Source organism: Chenopodium album, chromosome 17 (genome assembly GCF_948465745.1).
Source record: "Chenopodium album chromosome 17, dcCheAlbu1.1, whole genome shotgun sequence".
NCBI lineage: Eukaryota > Viridiplantae > Streptophyta > Magnoliopsida > Caryophyllales > Amaranthaceae > Chenopodium > Chenopodium album.
The window spans coordinates 41,997,129-42,022,304 of record NC_137850.1 but is presented as its reverse complement, the minus strand read 5'-3'; the positions used below and the strand labels follow the sequence as shown (position 1 = coordinate 42,022,304).

Below are 25,176 nucleotides of genomic sequence, written 5' to 3'. Positions count from 1 at the left end.
TACGTGTCACTTAAATCTAAAAAAGAAAAAAAAAAAACCCCTTTGATAGGTTACCGGTCATTTGAGACCGATAAAAACGAATGTCCCTTAAAATTCGGATTATTTAAAAATAATTCATAGTTGAGATTATTTTGAGCGATGGGCAAAAGTTGGGATTATTTTTATCAATAATCCAATTTGTCAAACAAAGTGAATTTTTTTTTTTTATCTTCCATTCTTTTTATTTTTTTGGATTCATTTTTACCTTCTCTCTGTAACACACAATTTTTTTTGATCGTTGTACTAATTTTTTTTTTTTTTTTTTTTTTTTTTTTTGACACAAACTACTATTTTTTCCAACTCTTTGCATTTGTTCATAGAACAATGAAAGACCAACTATTTATATCCTTAATTTATTTTGTCTATATATGGTCGATAAATTGAACCCCGTCAAATGTATCATATGAAAATTAGATTTGAGAACTACGGCTTAAAAAAAATGTACAAAATTTCATTTATCATTAATTCATTATGACACTATCAAGCAAGTAAGAAGGAATAAAATAGTAAGATTGCTTAAAACCATAGAAATTCCAATATAAATCACAAATAGGTAAATAAACTAAAAATAAGAAATGGTTCGAGGAGCTAACAAGTTAAATACGAGGTGTTTAATACAAAGTACTCTGTATATATACTCGCCTTTACTAAATGTGGATTCAAAACACTGATTAAGGTAAGAAATGTGGTGTATGCTAACTAGTATATATGCTTTGAAATCCCATAGCAAGTGGCTGTAAGGGATGCACAGTTGTATCTGAGTACAATGGTTTTTTACAAGATATATTGATCACAGTACCTATTTGTGGAGGAAGGGGAAGTTTAGAAAATCCAAATTAAATTTAAACAACTTAAAGTGGAAAGGAGGAAAAATTAACATGTATATTTCTGTTTACTGAAACAATGGTAGTATACCCCATTGATGCAGAAAGCCTTGCCCTGTAGTAACCTCGAGCACCAAAAGAACCAGCACGGCTAACATAGCAGCTCTTCCATTCCAAGTTTCAGCACTCTTAGTCCAACCCCATTCCCAAACTGTCACTGGAGGAGGTAGCTCTCTGCGTTGTGAGTCGTAAGCTGCCAAAAGCTCTTCTACACTGCCGAGTGGAACGAGAGACTGCATAATACCAATCCTTTGTTTTAGATAATCTATAGAAGTAATAGAACTAACTCATGCTTGAAGCTAACAGTCTACTACCACTTATATACTTACAGTCTCCTGACATCAAAAGACAAGAGAAAACCAGAGCAGGAAAGTGTGCAGATCCTTTAATTGGAGTGAGCATTAAGGGAGAATATCAAAACCAAGATATCCATTTACCTCAACTTCAACATGCCACTTTGCCAGTTTAAGCATGATGGATAGAGATGGCAAATGACTATTTAATTTAGGTCATATATGGGTGTGGTGAGTCAATCTGTTCAAATTCGGGTTAGATCAGGTATGGTCAAAATTTAGGTAGGGTCTATTGGCAATTTGCTTATCATAAACAATCAATCGATTTGTAATCATTTACATTTCCAGTCTGGGTCAATTTAAGATGGATTAGTTTCGGTTTGGATGTGATTGCAAGAACAGTAACTTTTTTGAAATTTCTTGTTTTACTGGTAACATATCTTGCAGCATGCAAACTAGATCCTTGTACTGTATTATGTTCTTGTCTACTAAAAATGAAAATTATTTTTCTCTTTCCCAATTGTATGTCTAGTATGTTACTTGGTTCTGAGTCTGACCAGGTCTTGTTTGATCAGTTTTGCAAGCTGTTTTGAAACCAGCACAAAGTTTAAAGTCTTCTATACTGGATGTAATATCTATTGATAGCACAGACCCCAAAATAAGAACATAATAAATGCAATTTTACAAGATATCCTTTAAGAAAAAGCTAAACAGATAAACAGGTGACAGGTCTACATATTAAAAAACTTATATTCATACCTGTCGTGCTTCAAGATTTGACACTGCCATTGCCCCAACATAGGGAAGGCTTTCGATCACAGCATCAGCCAGATCTGAAATAAATGTTGGTTCACATCCTAGGGCAGGAACACGTCCCCAGTTTTCTATACCTGATTCTAGAGCTAATTCCTTGTACTCCACATCAATTTCTTCCAAAGTTTCAATATGCTCACTAACAAAACTGATGAAAATCTTTACGCAATTAGTATTTATAAAATCTGTTGATTGTCCCCAAACAAAAACATTCATGGATGAATTGATTTTTATAGAAATGGAAGTACCTGATTGGGACGGCAAGAAGACTTTTCACACCTTTCTTTCCAAGGTCAATAATAGTATCATCTGTATAGGGCTTCAACCATTCTACAGGTCCAACCCTACTCTGTACAAAGATTCCAAAGTAATCCACACCATCAACAACTATAATGGGCATTTGAAATTTTAAGTGAAAAAAATTGGTAAGCACAATGTGCAATAACAATTTTCCCTATACTTGCCATGCCACAAGCATCATTAATATATTGTACAAAGCATACAAACATAGAAAGGAAATTTACAAATGTAAAGAACCACAGATCATTTAAATTCAATACCTGGTAAGCAAGAGTGAAGGAATTGTAAATCTTTCTCTTTTCTAATTCTTCCATTATCAGGTCAACACATTCTTCCATCTCAGCCTTGTATGGGTCACCAGCTTCTTCAACATAAGCTAATGGCACACCATGAGCACTAAAGAATATCACGACCTGTCACATACAATCAGTTATATACAATAGCAAGAAAGTAATTTGAAGCTTGGATTGAACACAAATTTGATCACAGAATCCTGGGATCCCTGTTTCAGATACTTGCAACACTCTCCTAAAATAGAAATGTCTCAATAATCAATACTTGCAACACAGCCCAAAATGGATATTTTTTATACATACAATTACAATTCTACCCATACTTACCAACCTAAAATTATAAGACTACCCCGCTCCCCACTCCTTTTTATTCAATTAATTAATTAGCTCATCCCCATTCAGGAACTTTCCCTCTCATTCTCCTCAGTTTCTTCCCTTGCCCCTTTCCAACACCAGGTCCATAAACCAGTAAACCACCCACCACCATTCCCAACCCAATCCACCACCAACCTCACCGATGCTGTAACAGATGCAAGAAAGAGTGAAGAACAACAAGAACATGTAGATTAATGCGGTTCACTAACAGAGTGTTAGCTACATCCATGAACATGCCACAAAGTTTTATTGAGGATATTACATACATACGTATTACAGAATACACTAAATTAAAATATAGAGTATATATAGTACTCCCGAAACAAAAACCACCACCCACCTTCACAAACTAACCAACACCGTAGCTATTAATTACCATCATCAAAACAATCACCGCCTTCACATAAACCACCACCAGTCCACCACCATCACAACTATCATCAAAACCACCACTATCATCAAACCACCACCACCATCAGATCTGCAAACTATAATACCCTACCAATCAGGCTATCACCATCAACAGTCCTCCATATTTACAACCCCTATTACCGAAACCACCCTCTCCACAAAATATCACTATTCTCATTGTCATCACTCATCACCACCCCACCCTCAGCACAATTACCAATCTACCTGACAGTATCACCAACCATTTCCTTCCAATATTTCCTTTTTAGAGAGGCGTATCTTCTTTCCATTGACAAAAAGATTGGCGGTGGTGATAATAACAAGGGGTAGGGTGATGGAAGCTGTGGCGATCGTGAGGGGGGTTGGGAATTAAGGGAGGAGGGTGGATTGGTGGTTTTGTAGTGGCCAAACCATGTGCCCCTCTTATACAAATTGGTTTATATACTCTATCACGCCCCCTCACATGAGATGTATGGACCTTGCCATGAGGGGTGGATGAGATTTGAACGTGTGATTTTTATCTCACAGCTCTAATACCATGTTAGAGGACCAACTCAACCGAATATTAAGCTTATGTTTGAAACTTGGAATTAGTTTACATACTCTAGGTCACCAACTAGAATTTCTCTTTTAGTTACAAAACAAATGTTTTCTATTGGCCGAGCTTGTCCTATTCAGAAGAGTAATCAATTGAAAATTCAATACCAAGTTTAGGTCAGCACATAAAGGCCTAAGGCATTAAATAACTAAAAATAACTCACCTCTTTTGGATTGTTAAACTTCTTTAGTTCTTTTTCAATCAAATTACCCATGGCCTTAATATATCCATCTCGCTGATACCAGGAAGGAATGACTGTGTGCTGCATGTTGACAAGGTAATCATCCTCCCTGCAATAAAGAGTTTATGAATCAAAACTTATTCTAACTTAAAGTATTAAACTAAGCCCACAAACAGAAATTTGTTATGCAAAAATAAATAAAAAAAAAAGGAGTACATACCGGAATATACTTTCCAGAAGTCTCAAGCTTGAACCACTGGTTGATATTGAGAATTGTGGGTAAAGAGGAAGCACAACAAGCTTTGTAATGCCATCTCGTTTTATCTATGCAAACAAAGAAAGAAAGCATAAGAGCAGGATTCATTTACTTGCCCTGAATTAAACACAATGATTTGAAAGAATCAATCATAACATTCAAGAATCCTCTCAGTCAGGTATGCTCATTGTGTCCTTTAATACGCAATGTCATTGCAACTAAGCCAAAAATTTGACAGTCAAATGAACTGACAACATCAAGATATGGGGCTTTTGAAAACATCATCTGTAGAAGATCCATAGCTTTCAAAAACATCATCTATGAAAATTCCATGGCTTTGGAAAACATCATCTACATATCATGGCTTTTGAAAACATCATCTACATATCATGGCTTTTGAAAACATCATCTACAGAAGATCCATGCTTTTGAAAACATCACTTCAGAAGATCCATGTCAGTCCTCCTATGAATTTTTCCTTGGATTTCCTAGAGGTAGACATAGGATCACAATACTGTTGAATTTACTATCTTCCCAAAGATTCAAACTCCTAAACAACGTTACCAACTAGCCCCCCTTTCCTCAAAACACCCAAAAAAATACCGCGAACCAAAACAGGTGTATTACACTGGCGAATTGATAGTTTTGGCACAATGTAACAAATTCAGTACCGAATCTCATATTAGAGGATTAGAAAACATTGCTCCTAAACACCATCTTTTATTAATTTGAGAGACAAACTGTACAAAACATTACTAAAGCTCAAAGTGACTACTTTCATATGCTCAAATAGGCAACCTCATTATTTCTTCAAAACAACGGACTTTCTAATTTATATGTAAGGTTGCTAGCCTAGAAAGAGAGCTTATTAGCATTTGTGTATTTATTATCTACAGGGATAAGGAAACTACAGAATGCACCTGCCTTAAAATTTATTAGAATCTTACCAATGATAATAACAAAGCTGTGATTGTTTTCTACTGTATTACAGACTTACAGTACTACTTTATGTCCTTAGCTATTACACTTGTATCTATACCTTGGCAAGAATAATGTCTAGCAACATGTCATATAGTAACTATGCACCAACAAGGGAAAACAAAAATAAAGGTACTTAATCAGTCAATTATTCTAATTGCAAAATTTGCAACTCAAGCCATACCTCCTCAATTGCCTCTTCAGTAAATGGATGCCAATAACGCATACCAACATACACAGTTGCAGGAACATTTTTTGCATAAAGAGCCTTCTGTAACTCTTCAGCCTGGAAGAAGGTAAACAACATATTATAGTTCCATGTAATCCCAACTTGTTTGCGTCAGACACAAAAGGACTGGAAAAAACAAAATATTGCTGCCACTAAAATTCGATTATATGAAGCAAAAGGGAAATATCATTTATAACAATGAGACAGTAACTCGCCTGTGCATCTGTGATCTTCCGAAGTGGAGAACCACCACCAATTGCAGCATAACCTTCTTTGCTCTTGGGAGCCCTTGAAACAGAAATAAATTGCGCAAGGGGCTTCTGAAGAAATCGGAACAGTCTAGGCAGTCTAATGATGTCCTGTTCATTGTCTTTGGTCAGGAAACTAACAGAACTAGAAATATTTGAAATAAATTGTCATAATAAAATGACAGAAAAAATTTATCAAAAAAATTAAATTAAAGCCAGTACGCATACAAAAAGGGAACGAAAAATTTGTGAAATTACGTCATGCAAGCCATATGCAGCAATTTTCCAGTACAGCCTTGCATATGCTGACTTGCTGACCTTCCTGTAACTAACACACTTACCCCTTGATTTTTCAATTTAGCCCAATTCCAAAATTCATCCTATATGTATGACCAGCAACTAGAAATATATATGCATTAGCTTAGTGATGGTGAGCAATAAACAGCTAGCCATAAACCTAGCATTTAAAAATGAATCTACCAAGAAGGGTTTGGGAATGTTGGCCCATTGAACCAAATAGATAATTGCTTGAAATAAGGTTTTTTAGATCCAGGCTGGGAACCAATAAAATACTGAATTATAAGATTTTCAAAAGTTTTAGCTGATACCTTAATGAAGTTTATAGCTAAAATGAAATAACATTTACAAAAGCACACAAGTACATAACCAATACAAGGAATAAGCAAAGCTTTTCTTAGTGTCCTATTCCCATTACAGCTTTTCACATTTAATAAAATGAGAAGACTAATTTGGATGCCTTCAACCTCTTCAACTAGTTGATCTTTCATGTTTGAAAACTCTGCAAGATATGTTACTGGAAAAGTTTACACAATTTTGAATAATACTATAGCCAATCTTCCACTTGTTTCCTTCTCTTTAACATCATTATGTTTGTTATTTCCTTTGCATACATATTCCAGCACAACTCCTTGCCCTTCATAAGGCAGAACAGACGACACGCGATATAAGTCTACTTAAGTAGTCATCTTCTTTGGTCTTACGTTCTCCAATATAGTTAATTTACATTCATAAATTGGTCTTCTAGAATTATAGCAACTGATGTATCATTATAGCGTAGGACAGACAGACAAGTGGCTCAATTCGTGCCCAACAAATCAACAGTTGTACAACAAATGTGACATACAAAATGCTACTGACAAAGAATCAATCAGAGCCTCAAAGCCCCAGAGATATGAAATCATTTCAGCAAATGACATCATTAGAGTGGAATGCATCACAAAAGTTATCCATGTAATCGCAAATCATACTGAAAAAGAGAGTTACATACCGGATCTGCAAAAAGGTTATACAAGAAAGGTTGCACATCGTCCAAAGTCTCTGGGCCTCCAAGATTTAGCAACAATACTCCTATTTTCTCCTCACCCACAGAAGGTGTTGTAGACACACTGGGAGTTTCAGAGGTCAGTAATGCTCCAACTGGAAGTGAATGTATTTTGAATGATTGACATATTGTAGATTCTTCTTTGGACCAACCAAAGAAACATTTTCCTATTACCAAGTGCTTTGATGTATTGGCATGAGCATTGTTCTCCATTGACACTCCTGCACAACGATATATCTTTTGAGGAGTACCCATCTCCTGTGGCAATAACCTAGCAGAGAAAACATAAATCAGCTATAGTTATGTAATAATGTCATCCTTGTTAATCAAAGTAGTGCTGCATGACAGATGATGACTACTAATAAATGCGACATAAATGGCATTATTTCATGATACAAGAGGAACTAAAAACCTACATTACATACTTAAAGAATCAAGACAAAAACAGTGCTGAACAATGACATATTCTAATGCAGGGAACTAATCCCCTTGCAGAAAACCAAATTTAGGCTGTTTTCACTCGTATCAAAACCTAGGAAAAATTGTGTTTACAACACTACACTGTGACTCAAGGTAACCAAATCTACTAGATTTAACAAGTGGGCATTATTTACTCTCAACTACAAGTGAATAGATGTGTGTCTAAGACCTAGGTTAGGAATATACTAAGAAATATTTTCACGCTTATGGCCTAATTTGAGAATCAAATATGATAGAGTTTGGAGTAATTGGAACATACTTCATATACTTTAGCAATAATGAAGAATCTGGTAACATATTTTGCAGCATGCACACAAGATCCGAGATTTTTGCCTTCATCATACGAACTAAATCATTCTTACATAGATGAAAATTCACCGTAAGTTATAAACTATTTTGTTTAACTGACATTAAATCTTATAGAATTAAATCCATTTGATCAGTACAACATTTATATATCATCTATATATCTCCAACACACACTTGAATCACTTTGTAATATTTAAAAGCCCTTTCCTTTCTAATGAACTCCACTAAAACAGTATCTTTCACTAGGGACAGTGAAGTAAGTTACATATATGATCGAATCTCGTCTACGTCATTGTCCTATTATTCCCTATAGGATTCTCTTTCCTCCTAACACATGAATGCTAATCCTACATGAGGTGCAAAATTTTGCAACAAGCTAATCACACCAAATTCAAGCATATTAATACAGCTAAATTCCATTAGACCATTACCAATTATTTTAAAAAATTCCACAAAATTAAGCAACCAAAATTCAAAGTTTATTCAATACAGATAATAATTTAGTAACACATGCAAAATAAAACCATAAATGATGATGAATCAAATTTCAAAAATGAAAATACCGGCAACAACATGAAAGAACGGATGTACGGTTCTTAGACAAATGCATCACATCATCACCATTAGAAACCCTCAACCCTACAAAATCAGCACAAAAAACCCACAAAAATTACAGAAAAATCAACCCAAAAAACAACAAAATTAAGCAAAATTATGACAAAAAAACAAGAAATTACCGGTAAATCGAGCAGATTGTAGAGTAGAAATAGCACTACCAATTGCCATTTTCAGAGCTCAAAAAAATGGGGAAAAGGGGTCAAAATTCAGCGCCGCATTTAGAGAGAGAAAGAGAGGAGAGAGAAAACAAAAGTGAGAGAGTGAGAGTTACAGAACAGAGAAGAGGAGAGCAGCAGATTACAGGTCTGCTCAAATGAGTATAGCCCACACTTCAATAGTGGCATTATCCGTCATACCTGAATATTTATTTATTAATAATTTTAAAATATGGTGGAAATTTCTGCAAGAATATGGTTCATACGTGTGACATGGATGATGTCCACGTCATCATCTTTGAAAAGACTTGGGATTTTTTTAATGGGTATTATTTTATAATTTTGTTTAATCCAATCAAGAGTCAAAGATACTCTTATTTTTAAAAAATAGAAAGTCAAAAGATATTCTCAAATGACATGGGTGACAATCAGGTTGTATGGTTTGGGTTTTTCATTCAAGTCGGTGACTTGTGAATTTATTGTCTATTATTAGTGTAGGCACGGAAATTTTAAACAACAATGCGCATGGTGTATCTGTTTTCAGAAGAAAAAAAAATGAAAAGAGCATATTTCTCTGGAATTTATTATGTGTCGCTACTTATTGTTTGTGTCAAAATAAACATATTTTTGTTTAGTTTACCTAAGAATGAGTAATGAGAATCAATCCCATGAAATAGGATGAAAGCTTTAACCACTAGAGTTATACCTAACTCTCGTAGTCAAATATTGACTCTTTTGTATTGACTTTCATATTTTGATTGAATAATTAATTTGGGTTATTTTGGCCCATAATAATAATAATAATAATAATAATAATAATAAAACCCAACAAAATGGGTTTGAGTAGAGTAATAGTACTCATTTAAGTAATAATATAACCCAACAAAATGGGTTTGATTATTCATTCAAATGGATTATCGGTAAAATGAGATTAAAAGCACATTTGGGTTAATGAAAAGAGAGTTGTCATTAGGCCCATTTAGGTGGTCATCTTAGAACCTTAGCCTTGGAGAATTCTATAAATAGAATTCATCTCTCATTTGAGGCATATAGAAAATCTAAAGAAAAACCTTTATAAGGAAAAAAACTCTCTAAACCTAAAATCATTCTAATTTCTCTAAAAACCTCAAGACAAATCTATATTTTGCAGACTTAAATTTTGTGTTACAATTTTTTCGACAAACTCAATGGGACAATTATTATATTACTTTTTATTTCGTTCTCTAAGTTTCAAAATCCGTAGAATTAATGGGCGATTGTGTCAAATTTGCTTCCAAATTCTACAAGATTTAATTGCGTCAAATCTACACAACCTAGCTTGATGTGGCATTTGTTGCGATTAGTTTTTAGGTGTCAAATAAGGACATAATGTGAAAATAAAATTAAAAAAAAACTTCCTATAAAATTAATAATTCTTTACTAGACTAATCACAAAGACTTCATTTCCTCCTTATATGGACTAAGCCTTGTAAGTACATAATATGGATAAACCATCAAAATTGAAGTCTTGTTAGAGTGGAAATAATTATTATTTCCTTATATTTTTAATTTCCACCTAATCTACAAGAGTGATAATATAACAAATTATCCATAAAAACATTGCTCTCACAATTTTAAATGATTTAGTTTGATGTGAGTCGCAATCAAATGTATTTAGAGGCATGTTTTAACGTTTTGAAAATGAGGTATGTCTTAATATGTTGAAGATAATGAAATTTTTTATGATTGATGTAGTAATAGTTTCAAAAAAATTATCTTTAGTGGTTAATCTTTGTAAATTTTGGCATGTTTTATGTCGATGAGGCATGTTTTAATGTTAAACATAATGAAAAAGATAGAGAGTGTTTCAATTAACTCAAATAATTTTGATTGATGATTATTGATTAATACAGGTAATTTCGAAAATTTTGATTGAGTGGTCATTCTTAGCTTGCATGTTTTAATGTCTCAAAGATGAGTCATGTCTTAATGTCTTGAAGATAATGAAAAGGAGAGTGGTTCAATTATTTCTAAAGGTCTAATAATTATAATTGAATATTGATAATGATACAAAACATTAATACTTTTATATTATATATGTAGGAAGACTATTCAATGGCTATATAATAGTTGGCGTGTCAAAAAAAAAAAATGGCTATATAATAGTTGTGGCCACTATAAACTTTTGATCTAAACCCTTTATTTTTTTAGAGGAGATCTTATCCATTCATTCATTTATCAAATCAAATCATTATTTTTAAAATTTTTTTTTTTAAAAAAAAACTGCTTTTACCAATATTTTTTTTTTAACTATTGACGACATATTTTATAACTGCTTCTCCATTGATGGGAGGTTGGAAATTAATTTTAATTCATATACACTAATACACTACATAGGCATTAGAAATTAAGATTGTACGATCAAGCAGCGTTAGATTGATTCATAGTAGCATTATTATAAGATTACAAAAATTGGAAGAATGGTATATATAGAAGAGAATCAGATATGATCAATGGTGGAATTTGACATATTTAAACATTTTAATTTCTTCTATGTATGGTATGACCTTTGAAGATAATGAATTCATCAATTCATGGTAAACAATGGAGTAGTATGAAAATCGTGAGTCTAGGGTGGAAGAGGATGATAAGTTGGTAATGCAGTATTTAATTTAAATCAATCAATCAATCAAAGCCTTAATCCCAAAAGTGGGGTCGGCTAACATGAACCAAATTTGATTATTCCGTGTAGTCATCAACATAAATCTTTCTCCTCCATCCCTTACGATCCAAAACTTCATCCTCACGTAAATCCATGCACTTCATATCCTTCCTCACTCCTTCCAACCAAGTCATCTTTGGTCTCCCTCTTCCTCGTTTAATCCCTCCATGGTCCCACTCTTCCACTCTTCGCACCGGTGCACCCTCGGGTCTCCGTCTTACATGTCCAAACCAACGCAGACGATTTTCCCTTAATTTATCTACAATGCCCGCCACACCTACTTTCTTGCGAATAACCTCATTTCTGATTCTATCTCTTAAAGTGTTTCCACACATCCACCTTAACATGCGCATTTCCGTAACCTCCATCTTTTTAATATGCTCTTTCTTAGAAGCCCAACATTCTGTATCATAGAGCAACACTGGTCTTATGGCAGTCCTGTAGAATTTTCCCTTCAACTTTAAGGGAATGCTGCGGTCGCATAACACTCCCGTGGCCGCTCTCCATTTAAGCCACCCTGACTTAATCCTGTGGGTCACGTCTTGATCAATGTCACCATTCTTCTGGATGATCGACCCTAGGTACTTAAAACATTCACTCATGGTCAAATCCTTTCCATCCAAACTCACCACTTCATTGCTTGTCCCCCTCTGAGTGCCAAAACGACATACCAAATATTCAGTCTTACTCCGACTTAGCTTAAACCCTCTAGATTCCAACCTTTGCCTCCATTGCTCCAACTTGACATTAACCCCATCCTTAGTCTCATCCACCAAAACGATATCATCTGCGAACAACATACACCATGGAACCTCATCTTGAATTGGTCTAGTTAATTCATCTAGAACCGTTGCAAAAAGAAAAGGGCTTAATGCAGACCCTTGATGCAATCCGATTGTAATAGGGAAATCTTTTGTCAACCCTCCGCATGTCCTCACATTTGTTGACACATCCCGATACATATCCTTAACTAGGTCTACATACCTTCGTGGGATACCTTTCTTCAACATTGCCCACCAAAGTATCTCTCTTGGCACCTTGTCATATGCCTTCTCTAAATCAATAAAGACCATATGAAGATCTTTCTTCTTTACCCTATAAAACTCCATCATTTGTCTTATCAAATGGATTGCCTCCATAGTAGATCTCCCAGGCATAAAACCAAATTGGTTATCTGAAATGCTTGTGCATGCCCTCAACCTTTGTTCAATCACCCTTTCCCACAACTTCATAGTATGGCTCATAAGCTTAATTCCTCGATAGTTAGAACAATCTTGAGCGTCTCCTTTGTTTTTATAAACCGGGACCAAGGTGCTCTTCCTCCAATCTTGTGGGATCCTTGTAGCCGTCCATATCTTGTTGAAAAGGTTTGTTAACCAATCAATACCAATCTTACCCAAACACCTCCACACCTCTATCGGTACCCCATCAGGGCCAACCGCCTTCTTAGGTTTCATCTTCCTCAGTGCAATCTCCACCTCTACTCTCCTAATCCTTCGCACATACTCCATGTTGATTTCTTCATCACTCATAGAGGTATCTCCTATCACAACTCCATTACTTCCATTAAATAATTCATCGAAGTACCCCTTCCACCTGTCCTTGATGCCCTCCTCTTGCACTAGGACCATTTGGTTCTTATCTTTGACACACTTCACCATGCCAATATCCTTCCTTGCCTCTTGTCTTCTCTTTGCCATCTTATAAATGATCCTTTCTCCCTCCTTGGAATCAAGCTTTTCATAAACCTCCTGATATGCCTTTTCTTTTGCTTGGCGAACAGCTGCCTTTGCCTTACTCTTAGCCTCCTTATACGCTGCAAAGGTTTCATCACTCCTACATTTTCCTAAGGCTTGATAGCATTCCCTTTTTTGCTTAATTACTGCTTTCACCTCTTCATTCCACCACGAAGTATCTCTCTGTACCGAAGTTCTTCCCCTTACTTCCCCTAAGACCTCTTTGGCCACTCTTAGGAAACAGTTCTTCATTCGTAACCAAGTCATGTCCGGATCCACCTCTCCATCCCAATCCGCTTCTTCAATTACCTTTTCTGTAAAAACCTTAGCTTTTGCATCCCTTAGGGTCCACCATCTTATCCTTGGTTCTTCTTGTCTAACTTTTTTCTTCGCCTTCTCTTTCAGACGAATAGTCATTACCAATAGCCGGTGTTGGGTGACCACACTCTCCCCTGGGATAACCTTACAGTTTATGCAACTTTGTCTATCTATGCTCCTTGTGAGCAGGAAGTCTATTTGAGTTGCATTTGCTCCATTCCGAAAAGTTATCAAGTGTGAATCCCTCTTCTTAAACCAAGTATTAGCCAAAATTAAATCATATGATTGGGCAAAATCCATAATAGCTTCACCACCGGCGTCCCTCTGCCCATACCCAAAGCCTCCATGGACACTCTCATAGCCATCTCGGCTCGCCCCAACGTGCCCATTTAGATCCCCTCCAATATATAACTTCTCTGAGTGGTGGACACCCTGCACCACCTCGTCTAGGTCCTCCCAAAATTGTCGTTTCTCTTCTGCATCTAAACCCACTTGGGGAGCATAAGCACTGATAACATTCACAATCTCCTTGCCACATAGCAACTTCAGCCTTATCAACCTATCGTTCTTCCGATAGACCTCGATCACCTCTTTTGCCAACCTCTCATCGAGAACCACACCAACTCCGTTCCTAGCTCCACCATTCCTTGTTCTGTGGCTCGTTTCTTGCCCAACATACCATACCTTATACCCCAAAACCAAGCCTCGAGCTCCTTCTCCTGTCCATCTTGTCTCTTGGAGGCACATGATGTTCACGCGTCGTCTTTTCATTACTTCTACCAATTCTGCTGATTTTCCCGTAAGAGACCCCACATTCCAAGAACCAATCCGCAAACTAAATTCTTTTCTCCCACGCTCCCTCCTGATCCCAACTCCAAGCCCTTGATTATTTGACACCACAATTGGGCAATATGGCGCGTCGCTTCTGGGCGACGACCTAGCAACCCTTACATACTTATCACTGCACCCGGGTCTGGGAAGTGCAGCGCGTCGCTCAGTAGGGAACGCCCCAATGGCACGCCCTTGCTCATTTGACACCACACTCGGGCAATGTGGCGCGTCGCTTCTGGGCGACGACCTAGCAACCCTTGCATACTTATCACTACACCCGGGTCTAGGAAGTGCAGCGCGTCGCTGAGTAGGGAACGCCCCCACGAAAATATCTGTTTGGCTCATGTCATGGGATGTGACGAAGTTTTATACTGGCTGTCACTGGCCTACCGTAACCCTCCTCCTTTATCCAGGCTTGGGACTGGCAGCGGGAAACCCACTGGCGGAGTTGCAGTATTTAATTTAAAGGTAAAATAAAATTATTTTTCAAGTCAACCCAATAGTCAATATGAAGGATGTGGAACTATTATTGACAGATGTACAATCATGAATTAATAGTTATGGTGGCCACAAAATTATTGTAGCCATTGCAAAATTGTCTAAGTTCTTTACCCATATAAAAATAAAATCATCTCCCTAATACCAAAATTAGCGAAATTGATCTTAAAATTTACTTGGAATTTAAAGTAAGATGGGATATTAAACTATCAACAAGATCATCATACTAAAAACCATAGATCAATGGGAGGAATTGAAAAGAGCATTGTTGAATGAATAACAAAGTAACCAATTAGTTAGGTTTTTTTAAAAAAAAAATTTAAATTTTTTATTTATTTATTAATTTATCAACTAAATGAATGGTTAAGATTTAATATTGTGTATCAATGGCTTAGATTAAAAGATTACAATGGCTACAAAATTGTGGTAGCCATTGCAAAATTGTCCCTTATAATAATATTCATATTTTATCAAAATTTTATGCCAGAGCGATAATTAAACAAAATTAATACATTGGTTATAACTTATAATGATGTTATAAAACGCCAATATCGTTATTTCTAGCAAGCTATTAAAAACATCCAAACTTTAGGATTTGTAAACATAACAAAGCAAACAAAACAAAGCCTTTTAACCAATGTGACCATCAGTCTTACAACGATCCCATACTTCATTATTTTTTTTCCATATTAAGGATTTCAATTTCTCATCAACTTCCTTTGATTTGACGGTTGCATCCGTCAACAGGTCATGGCATTGTCTTCCCATATTTATTAGTGTTGTGCAACATTCTTCTGTAACGATTGTTGCATCAGCAAATACATATAAAAATATTGCATTTCCACAAATAGCGCCTGCCTTATTTGCACATTCGACAAAAGAAACGTTGTTAAAACATGTGCATGGACTTGGACTAGGCTCATTAACGGCTTCAATGATAGCATTTGGTCTAGAGACTACAAAGGAGGTTAGTAGCATCATAGACATGACAAGTAAGTTTATTTGTAGGGTAATTTTAGTATCCATTGTAATGAAATAATCGAGAGAATGAATGTTATGATGATAAAATATTCTCATCACCTCTTTCTATAGGAAGAAAAATAAAACAGAAGTTGAGATTATAATGGGAGTTTCTCTATCTTTAAGTTATTTAATGAATGAAATTTTGTAACTTTTTTTTTTTACAACAGTAAAATTCTGTAATTTGCAACTCATTTTCGTTTCTCCAATCACTTTGTAACTCTTTTTGTTAGGTTACATAAAAGTTATATAATGAATGAAAAATAATACTTTCCCAACTCATGTAGAAAATTTGGAACTCTTTTCCAACTCATATAGAAGGTATTATTTTATATGCAGGAAATACCAAATAAAGTTTCTACTTAAGAATTTTTTACATGGCTAATAAAAATAATTCCATTCAACTTCTTTTAATCAACAATTGTTTTAGGTAGTGTTTATTAATGACTAATACTATAATACTTGTAAAATATATTGACAAATAGGAAGTGTATATATATTGAATTCGCATTTTAAAATACTTTCACAACACTTATTAGTTTTAATTATGTCAATATATATTCACAAAAATTATTTTTCAACCTTCCACATTGTCAAACTCAAAACCTCTATAAGCTTACTTATGTAAACTTTTATTTTTTGAGTTTAGGGAACATAAATTTCAAACAAGAATTAAAGTTTCACCCTCTCAAAACTCTAATTATAATTGCAAGACAACTAAAATCTTTGGAGAATTTTTAAAGTCCTTATTAGCCAAACCTATTACTCTTGTTATCCAAACAAAAACCTCAATTGACATTGACATGTCAAATTTATATTATAGAACGAAAAAATAAAAAAAAAATTCAAAAATTGAAAAGTCATACAACATTTTTAGGTTATTAGGCATAAAATTTGCGCATCTCACAACCATGGGGTTGTGGAGTAAATCCCACCAGAGACACTTTAGGATGGGGATTCCCTTACCCTTCCCCCCACTCCCAAAGTGCCTAACCCGCTAACTCGAGACGGGAGGACCTGTGACTCTGCGGCCTGATAAGACCTTTCTCCTTACCCAAAAAAAAAAAAAAAAAAAAAAAAAAAATCAGGTTGTAATAAGATCCAAGATTCAAAGGGATAAAATCATTGTTCCAAGAAAACTCAAGAGATGTTAATGGAAGATGACCCTTGATCCACTCTTTTTGGGAGGTTACACCACTTGTATTTTACAACATTAACAAATAACTTCATATCAAACCCTCGAGCTAAATCACAACCAGCTTAACGGAAAATTGTTGCATCGTTTTGAATCAATGCTCTCTACATATAAGGTGACTCACATACAAATAATCTATCAGATGTTAAGGCTCAATTCCTCTATAAATTTCTTGCACTAAACTCTTTCTCATATTTTTCAATGATCCTACAAACTGTGTATTAGTAAATGTAAAAGATACAAAATGCAATACTTGTTGCAAGAGATAGAAACTACTAAATTCCTCGCTATCTTTTTATTTCCAAAAAGGAACATTTTGCCCGTTGAAAAGAATTATTGTAAACTCATCAAGAATAATAAGAAGTTATAATGCCATCAGTATTATGCTCCCTTCTTACAGAACTTTTCAAGCCATTCCATAGTCACACTCTTTGGCCTCTCTAGTGGCAAGCCAAGAGCTCGGTCCCATATTAGCTGCATGAGGAGATCAGATATAACGAAAATTTATAACGAATTAAACTCATTTACGGTGTAAAACTAATTAGCAAATTTAGATAATAAAAATGAACAAACCTGTGAGCAAATGCCAAGACTCCTTGATACTCCAAACAAAACTGTATAGTACCTGTCAAAGAAGATATTTGTTATATGACTAGGAAAGTAGTTTGAAACATTGGAATACAAAAGAGGAAATGGAGGATACCTTGCTTCCGTCAAACCATAGTGGTTCAGCAAAACTCCACTATGAGCGTCAACATTCGGCCATGGGTTCTTAACCTATATAATCCCAAAACATCATACATTAAGAGAAAGAGAGGAACTCGTGCAAATTCTTGAAAGAACTAGCATATCCAAAGCATTATACCTTTCCAAGTTCTGTTAGAATAGGAGGCACCACTTCATACAACTTTGACACCTGCAAAAACATTTTATTGAGGTTATAATCTCAAAAGTTAAGAAAGAAAATGATCATAATCTTTCAGAAAATATATACCAGTTGGAAAAGTGGGTCGTGAGGCATGTGCTTCAACGCAAATTCTCTCTGGCATGTGTATCTTGGATCTGTCTTCCGCAGAACTCCATGACCATATCCAGGTACCACCTATAGATTTAAAAGTGTACATAATAACAGCCATGTATGTGTTAGACCCTTAATGGGAGTATGGGGGCATATGGATGACCTTACATGAGTAAGGACAACATCAAACAAGATTTAGCAAGAACATATCATCAAGATTTAACGAATTGAGAAAAAACAGGTGGACAGTTTAAGACTACTCTCAATGTTTACAGATATTTTGACAAATGGGAAAATCTATCATAAACACAAGCAGAATGCTCAGAGATTGCTTTCCTATTGTTCCCTATGGCCCTTGCCGACAAGATGTATAAGATTTTACTATAGGCACTAGGCCCACCCATTCCCTTTCTCTCCTTATCCCACAATTTTGATCAATTACAGAATTTACAGTCACACCAAACCACACCTTGCCACAGAATAGAGCAGTCTATCAATATCTGTAACTATGTTGCACCATATTTGTCCATGTCTTAATTTACACTTGAATACTTGATGCATACATTAATTCCCCCATCAGTCAGACAAACACCCATTCCAGCTTAAATTCATAGTTGTTATAATTACAATGCGGCGCGCGTGCGCGCGCACACCCACACACAGACTGTAGCTATCCCCCCCCCCCCCCCCCACACACACACACCACCACCACATACACACACACTCACACTCAAAATATATATTGAGTGTTAGCTAATGTTAGTTGGCAATTTACTGTACAATGACAGCGTGATCATTGATCATACATGTGATTTATCGACTTACCTTGCCACTGTTTAGTGTCTTCCAAACATAATCTTTCAACTGCTCAGTCGAGATGTTCTCTCCACATTCATCAACAACCGACTTAATCCACAGCAGCACTTCCTGAGATAAAATAGGTCAAGCACTTAATCCACAACTGTTTAGTGTTTTTGAGATTTAGCTTGTTCCAATGCATGGTAAAAAATGTAACAGAAAAAACATGTAACAATTCCAAACTGTAGCCTTGTAGGAACTCAAATTCAGAAGAAGGAAAAAAAAAAAAAAAAAAAAAAAAAAAAAAAAAAAAAAAAAAAAAAAAAAAAAAAAGATGTACAACTAACAATGTTTTATTTTGCAGGATTAACTGGTTAGTGATTATCAAAAGAAATAAAAATAGTTATGGAAAAATATTATACCTGGTTGGCTAATCCGTGGAGTGGGCCAGCTAACCCATTCAATGCAGCTGCAAATGATAGATAAGGATCTGAAAGTGCACTACCCACCTACATTGTGGTAAGAGCAGGTCAGAGTCCTAAAGTTCAAGTGTAATATTTGATGCATAAAGATGCTTCTTATTGATTTTTTTTACTACGTATTATCATGAACTCCAAAGAAGCCCACCAATGCAGTAGCAAACTAACTGAAAACTGAGGAGTTGAGGACAAAGAAAGTAAATTTTTCAGATATTTACCAAATGGCCAGTGTGAGCGCTAACATTACCACCTTCGTGATCACTGCAAAATAGGAGAAAAATATTTTATCTTAATATAAGTAAATTCTATGATTCTAATGAGACAAGTCTTATCTGAACATTCTGGCAAATGTTTACCTGTGAAGTGTGACATAAAGCCGCATCAGCTCAAGCATCTGAGAGCTATCAAATCCCAACATATGCGCGAAATTTGCACCATAATCTAGGGAGTCATCCTTTGGTATAATCTCTCCATTCTTATACATCCTTCAACACAGATTAATAAAACATAAATCGATATTTATCCAATTATAACTCACAACAAAAAAAAAAAAAAAAAAAAAAAAAAAAAAAAAAAAAAAAAAAAAAAAAAAAAAAAAAAAAAAAAAAAAAAAACATGAGCAGCAACCTTCACACTATATCCAGCTGCCTGTATGGATCAATTGACATCAAATTGGCAGCAAGAATGCAGAAAGCAAGGCCAACCCATCTAATACTCTTTAAGCCCTCACCATCCTTTTGAGGAGCCATTATAGATTTATAGTATACTTTGTATAGAAAAGCATGCACTACGCAATTACTATAAAGTAGTAAATCACCTACTCGCTTTTAGCAATGCTTTATAAGTTTTGAGTAAAGGATGAGTGTCATCAAATTTTCAAGGTTATTTCCTTATAAAGGGAGTAAATATATTTCCAAAAGATATAGAAGTTTGTCACTAAAACCCAAGTACAGTTCATCTCACTAAACAATACTAGCTACATCAAAAGTCATGAAACCCTCGTGATACATATGCCCCTTTTTAAGTGTACATAAGATGATAGACCTGGGCTCCAACAGATTGTGACTTTAACCACATAAAATTCCTGGATGCTAAAACTTTAATACCTGAGAGCTCATTTCATTTACTTTCTTCTTATTACACAAAAAAAACCTGAAGCTGGTAAAACACCATCCTTGAAATCTTAATGACTGATAGAAGTAATACTGACCTGCGATAAATATAAGCTGCAACAACAGGAACTTGAGCAATCAAAGTGAGGCAATCCTCATATGTTGGCTCCCAAAACCTGGAATCAAAATCACCTTTAGTACTTGGCTAGATGAAGAAAGTCAAGACAGGTAAAATAAAACCGCAGTAAAATATCGTAGTGACTCACTTTGATTTGTGGATCCCTTTTTCATAAGCCTTCTGAAATTCGCTTTGGACCTTAAAGAAAGAAAGAAAAGTTATACACCTTACCAGCAATCAATTTTTTCCTTTTATTTGTTGTTTCATAAATTAAAAGGACATGAGCCAGAGGTCATTAGTTAGAAGCTTTCATCAATAATGCAATAGCATGATCAGAGGAGTACAACAGTCACATCAAGAATGACAAAAAGGAAAAGAACAAGAAATAGCTTACAGAACTAACATCCAGAAGTAATTTTACATCATTGAATAATTAACATACATGCCAAAAAAAACAACAAGAGAAACCAATAAGGAAGACACCAAAATAAAGGTATAATCAATACCTGAAGGGCCATAACACCAGTAGTAAACTGAGTCATTGGGTGAGCAGTTATTGGAAGGGCATCAATTGTTTTGTAGACATGGTCTGCAATTACAATAATTCAATAAATTCTCACACTTAATGAAAGATTTATCTCCAACTAGACAGAGATGGCTAAGATAAAGCACATAGTAGAACAAGAAAACTTTTCTTAATAGTTCCTCCATTTCTTTCAGTTGCAACAAATGAAATGGAACGATTTTTCAAGAAAGAAGAGAGATAAGGAAAGGGTATCCAAGTGTAAATGTGAAGTAAGGGAAAGGTAATAATTTTCCAGGTCCAAAGTTACTTACTACAGATTGGTTGCAAGTTTTGCAACAAATATGAAATTTCCAAAAATAAAAAAAATAAAAAACAAAATAAAGGAGAAGCGATGCAACTAAAAAGAAATGGATGAAGTATTGATAACACATCTTATGGATAAGAAAGGCAAAGGATGGGAAAAAGATACAAGTAACTGACCACCAGTCCACTGCAAGTTTTGAAAATGTAAAAAACAACTCTTATATTAGTTGATGAAAATCAAGAAGAAAAAGTTAAACACAGATGCAGTTTAGGAGGAAAAAAAAACTGCTTAAGCAGCAAAGAAGAGTGTACATGCATAGAGGTATAGCATAGTATACCTACAAATTAGACACCAATACTGCAAAAGGATAGATTGACTTAAAAAAATGTATCATTAGTGAAAAAGTGAACCTGGGATCGAAGCACGTTCCCGCAATTCTGCTGATAATGCATCTACTTGCTCTTTGCTTGGGACCTAAATTAATGAAAGAAAAGCAAGATACAGAATATAAAATTTCAAAGATTAAGTAAAATTAGAATTTTTATGTGACCAGAAATTTTTGCTTGGTAGACTGACACTATGACCACTGCTGACATAACATGTGACAAGCAATTTTCATAAATCATAACATAAATTCTAAGGTAATAACATATGAAATTCTGTCTACAATATAGTTCTCACATCAACCCTGAAGAACAATTTAGCGAGATCTCTTCATCCATATCTGCATATTTCAGGGCACCAATTGATTTCATAGTGGAATAATGATAATATAAAAATACTCAGACAAGGGCATAATAACTCAAAATCAGCCTTCTCTCACATTCAAACAGGAATCTTATGATCAAATGACATTCTTAAAATCTCATTCTAGTACATTCAGACAAATGGCAAAAGAACAACTTTCTTTAAACAGAGTGAGACAAAATATAAGGCAAAGCAGAAGACCATAGCGTATACAGTATATTTGGAGATCTTCAGGTTCAATTATGCAGAACTTTAGAGATAGAAAGGTATAATCTTTAGACCCAGACAAAAGCACAATATTTCGAAAAATGGATTATTAAAGAAAAAAAGGCTAAGGACATTGAGAAGCCTGCAGCCTGTATTTGTAAGATGAATTTATATACCTTTCCAGTTAAAAGAAGCCAAAGAAGACTTTCAGGCAATGGCTCTCCACCAGGACTTGCAGCAGGTAATAGTTTCTGACACTCAGGTATAGAATAACCCCTGAACCGAATTCCCTAAAAAAGTATCATAATCAATGAAACAAATTAACATTAATGTCAAAATTAACTGAAGGGAAACATTTGGAAAGTAGTGAAAATTACTATACCTCTTCTGGGTCAAGTAAAGAAGTTTCCCAAAGTAAACCGGTCATTCCTCTCATTCCTCCCAATACCTAGTACATTAATGTAATATACTTATATGAGAAAGAGACAAAGTAAAAATCCATAGGCCAAAAAAGAGATATAACAAGTATTGTAGCTATGAATTATACGACAACGTGATTATTTTTAATACTACGACAATCCAATGTAGCTAGCCACAAGTATCCTAACACCTCAAATGGATACAAATACATGGCATGGTCCTAAGTTCACATTGTTGTCCTAATCCGAAATTTCTCAAAGTCTGAGTAATGTACGATAACAAAATAGGAGTATAGAGCTATTGATTATAGATAAGCTAATACCATGTCAACAGTAATGTTCCCAAGCTGGACGCTTCCATTTTCTTTCTTTATCTTCTTCAACCGTTCCTACAGAAATAGAAAATGGGATCAAGAACAAAACCACAGTAAGAACTTCATGAATGTAAACTTCATTATAGCAAAAGTTTATAATCATCAAATTTGAAGTCAAACAAACCTGTTGTTCAGGAATCAATTCTTGTAACTCGGAACGAAGGTCCTGCTCATGACATGAAAAAAATTGCAATAAGACACAATAAGCTTAACATTTAACACAAACAATTAAAAAAAAAATGCAACATTTTAAACTTGATGATTAAACAATCATGTCGATCTTATCGACCTTTTATAAACTTAAATTTAAAACAAACACCTGCATTCTTCTCTAGTTTACACCACAATATGGTCACTTCTCACTTTACACTTACACTTGACATTGGCAACTTTCAGCTACAATAATACCTCTATACAATGCATAACCAAAATAAATTTACGGAGGTTAATTTATGTACAGATGCATTTTCACTCAATTTTACAAATTACAAATTAATAAATCAATGGCATAAACAAGGAGATAGAATTTACAAGGCTAGATGAACTTTGCATCTGAATCCATCTCACAGAACCACTTAGACTTGATTGTTGGCCCTGCAAGTAAAAATTCATTCATAACATCATCAAGGCTACAACAATTTTAAAAAAAACATGACTCAAACCATACATTTGTAAATTTAAATTACAGAACATTCATTTTAATAGGAGTAAAAGCAAATTACAACAACATCTACTTATAATTACCAAATAAATAGTAAAAGGATAATGATATATGCAAGTATTCAAATGCAACCTCAAAAGCTAACAAAAAACATTAATTACACCAATTGACGCCGTAATTTTGTCATACATTCCTAAATTGATATCGAATTATGAACTATATTTAATGTTTATAGTTAGCTCGGATTGCAAATATACATCAAAACTGATAAATCAATCAAAGTGTAATGTTAGAAGTAAACATAATAAAATTCAACAAAATTTAACAAAGATCCAGAAGCTTACAACTCGAGAACGAAGCTTCGAGAGAGTTGAAATGCCTCGGAAAAACGACATGATCAGCCTAAAATTGCAAAATTAAGAGCAAAACAATCCAAAAATTAGGAAAAATTAATGCAATTACAGGAAGATTAAATCTGTAACAGTTGAAGAAATTGAAATCTGGAAAAGTTAGTATGAATGAAATTCAAAAGTAAGAGAAAATGGAAGAGAGAGAAAATCACCTTCGTTAGAACAACGCAGAGAAAATGAGGAGATTCGAACGAGTCTTGAATGAATGAATGAATGAATCGGTGAGGAACGAGTTAGACGGGTAAAACGTGTTGGAGTTGGCGGCTTAATTGAATAGTGTTGGGCTAAACAGCTTATTGTTGCTTGGAACAGTCAAGTCAATTTTGCATTGCCGGGCCTTTTGCAAAGTTTTGAGTTAGTTCATTATTTTAGGTGCAAAGAGAGTCGAAAGGGCAATGATATATTGAAATAAATAATATTCAATTTTAAGTCTTGAATATCGTCATAAAGTTTTTATTTGTCTATTACTTATAAATTGTTAGTTAAACTGCTTATATAGAGATGTTTGGCATGTGAGAATGAGAGTTTGAGAATTAGAGGATTGATTTAAATTGAGAATTTTCCATTATAACTTTATTTGTTAACTTTTCTCACTTGCGATTCTTTCTAACTCTTCTCATCACCTGTGTTGACTCATTTGTGCAAATTTTTATTTAAAAAAAATGAAGTTCAAGTTTGGAGTAATATTAGGAATGAGGAAGTACTTACAGATCTAGTTAGCATCACAATGCTATATACATTTAATTTGAATACTAGAGCTTACAATTGAACTGAAATTGGAAAAAGGTACATTTAATCATGCATTGAGCTATTTACTGTGAGATGATGACATCATTGACCTATATATATATATATATATATATATTTGAATAGTCATCATTGAGCTACATAGGTATAGGAAA

At 34.7% G+C, this 25,176-nt stretch overlaps 2 protein-coding genes across 2 annotated transcripts; both read right to left on the bottom strand.

The window, feature by feature from the left end:
* Positions 1-649: 649 nt before the first annotated feature.
* On the bottom strand, positions 650-8,977 carry LOC145589755 (ferrochelatase-2, chloroplastic-like). Its single transcript, XM_081646441.1, has 11 exons — positions 8,767-8,977; positions 8,593-8,668; positions 7,187-7,511; positions 5,866-6,009; positions 5,606-5,707; positions 4,408-4,511; positions 4,170-4,296; positions 2,590-2,742; positions 2,278-2,378; positions 1,976-2,177; positions 650-1,156 (listed from the first exon to the last, which is right to left on the bottom strand). Exons 1-11 carry the CDS (start codon positions 8,813-8,815, stop codon positions 932-934), a joined length of 1,608 nt encoding a protein of 535 aa, XP_081502567.1. The 5' UTR covers positions 8,816-8,977; the 3' UTR covers positions 650-931.
* An 8,079-nt stretch (positions 8,978-17,056) lies between these two features.
* Positions 17,057-24,525, bottom strand: LOC145589754 (citrate synthase, mitochondrial). Its single transcript, XM_081646440.1, has 20 exons — positions 24,427-24,525; positions 24,209-24,266; positions 23,735-23,797; positions 23,328-23,369; positions 23,153-23,218; positions 22,793-22,858; positions 22,587-22,700; positions 21,867-21,930; positions 21,133-21,215; positions 20,775-20,824; positions 20,607-20,684; positions 19,753-19,881; positions 19,615-19,657; positions 19,340-19,426; positions 18,945-19,046; positions 18,096-18,203; positions 17,967-18,017; positions 17,805-17,878; positions 17,675-17,726; positions 17,057-17,575 (listed from the first exon to the last, which is right to left on the bottom strand). The coding sequence occupies exons 2-20, from the start codon at positions 24,257-24,259 to the stop codon at positions 17,483-17,485; spliced, it is 1,416 nt and encodes a 471-aa protein (XP_081502566.1). The 5' UTR covers positions 24,260-24,266; positions 24,427-24,525; the 3' UTR covers positions 17,057-17,482.
* Positions 24,526-25,176: the final 651 nt, after the last annotated feature.

Bases quoted from the DNA above. Each gene is read 5' to 3' on its own strand.
- LOC145589755 (XM_081646441.1), bottom strand. From the start codon at position 8,815: ATGGCAATTGGTAGTGCTATTTCTACTCTACAATCTGCTCGATTTACC. The intron at 5,708-5,865 runs GCGAGTTACTGT...ACCTTCTTCCAG, and splicing joins GGAAGATCACAGATGCACAG to GCTGAAGAGTTACAGAAGGC. The intron at 2,379-2,589 runs GTATTGAATTTA...ATCTTTGTACAG, and splicing joins CCTTCACTCTTGCTTACCAG to AGTAGGGTTGGACCTGTAGA.
- LOC145589754 (XM_081646440.1), bottom strand. From the start codon at position 24,259: ATGTCGTTTTTCCGAGGCATTTCAACTCTCTCGAAGCTTCGTTCTCGA. The intron at 21,216-21,866 runs GTTCACTTTTTC...TTGTAATTGCAG, and splicing joins GGAACGTGCTTCGATCCCAG to ACCATGTCTACAAAACAATT. The intron at 20,825-21,132 runs GTATTGATTATA...TCTTTCTTTAAG, and splicing joins CTGGTGTTATGGCCCTTCAG to GTCCAAAGCGAATTTCAGAA.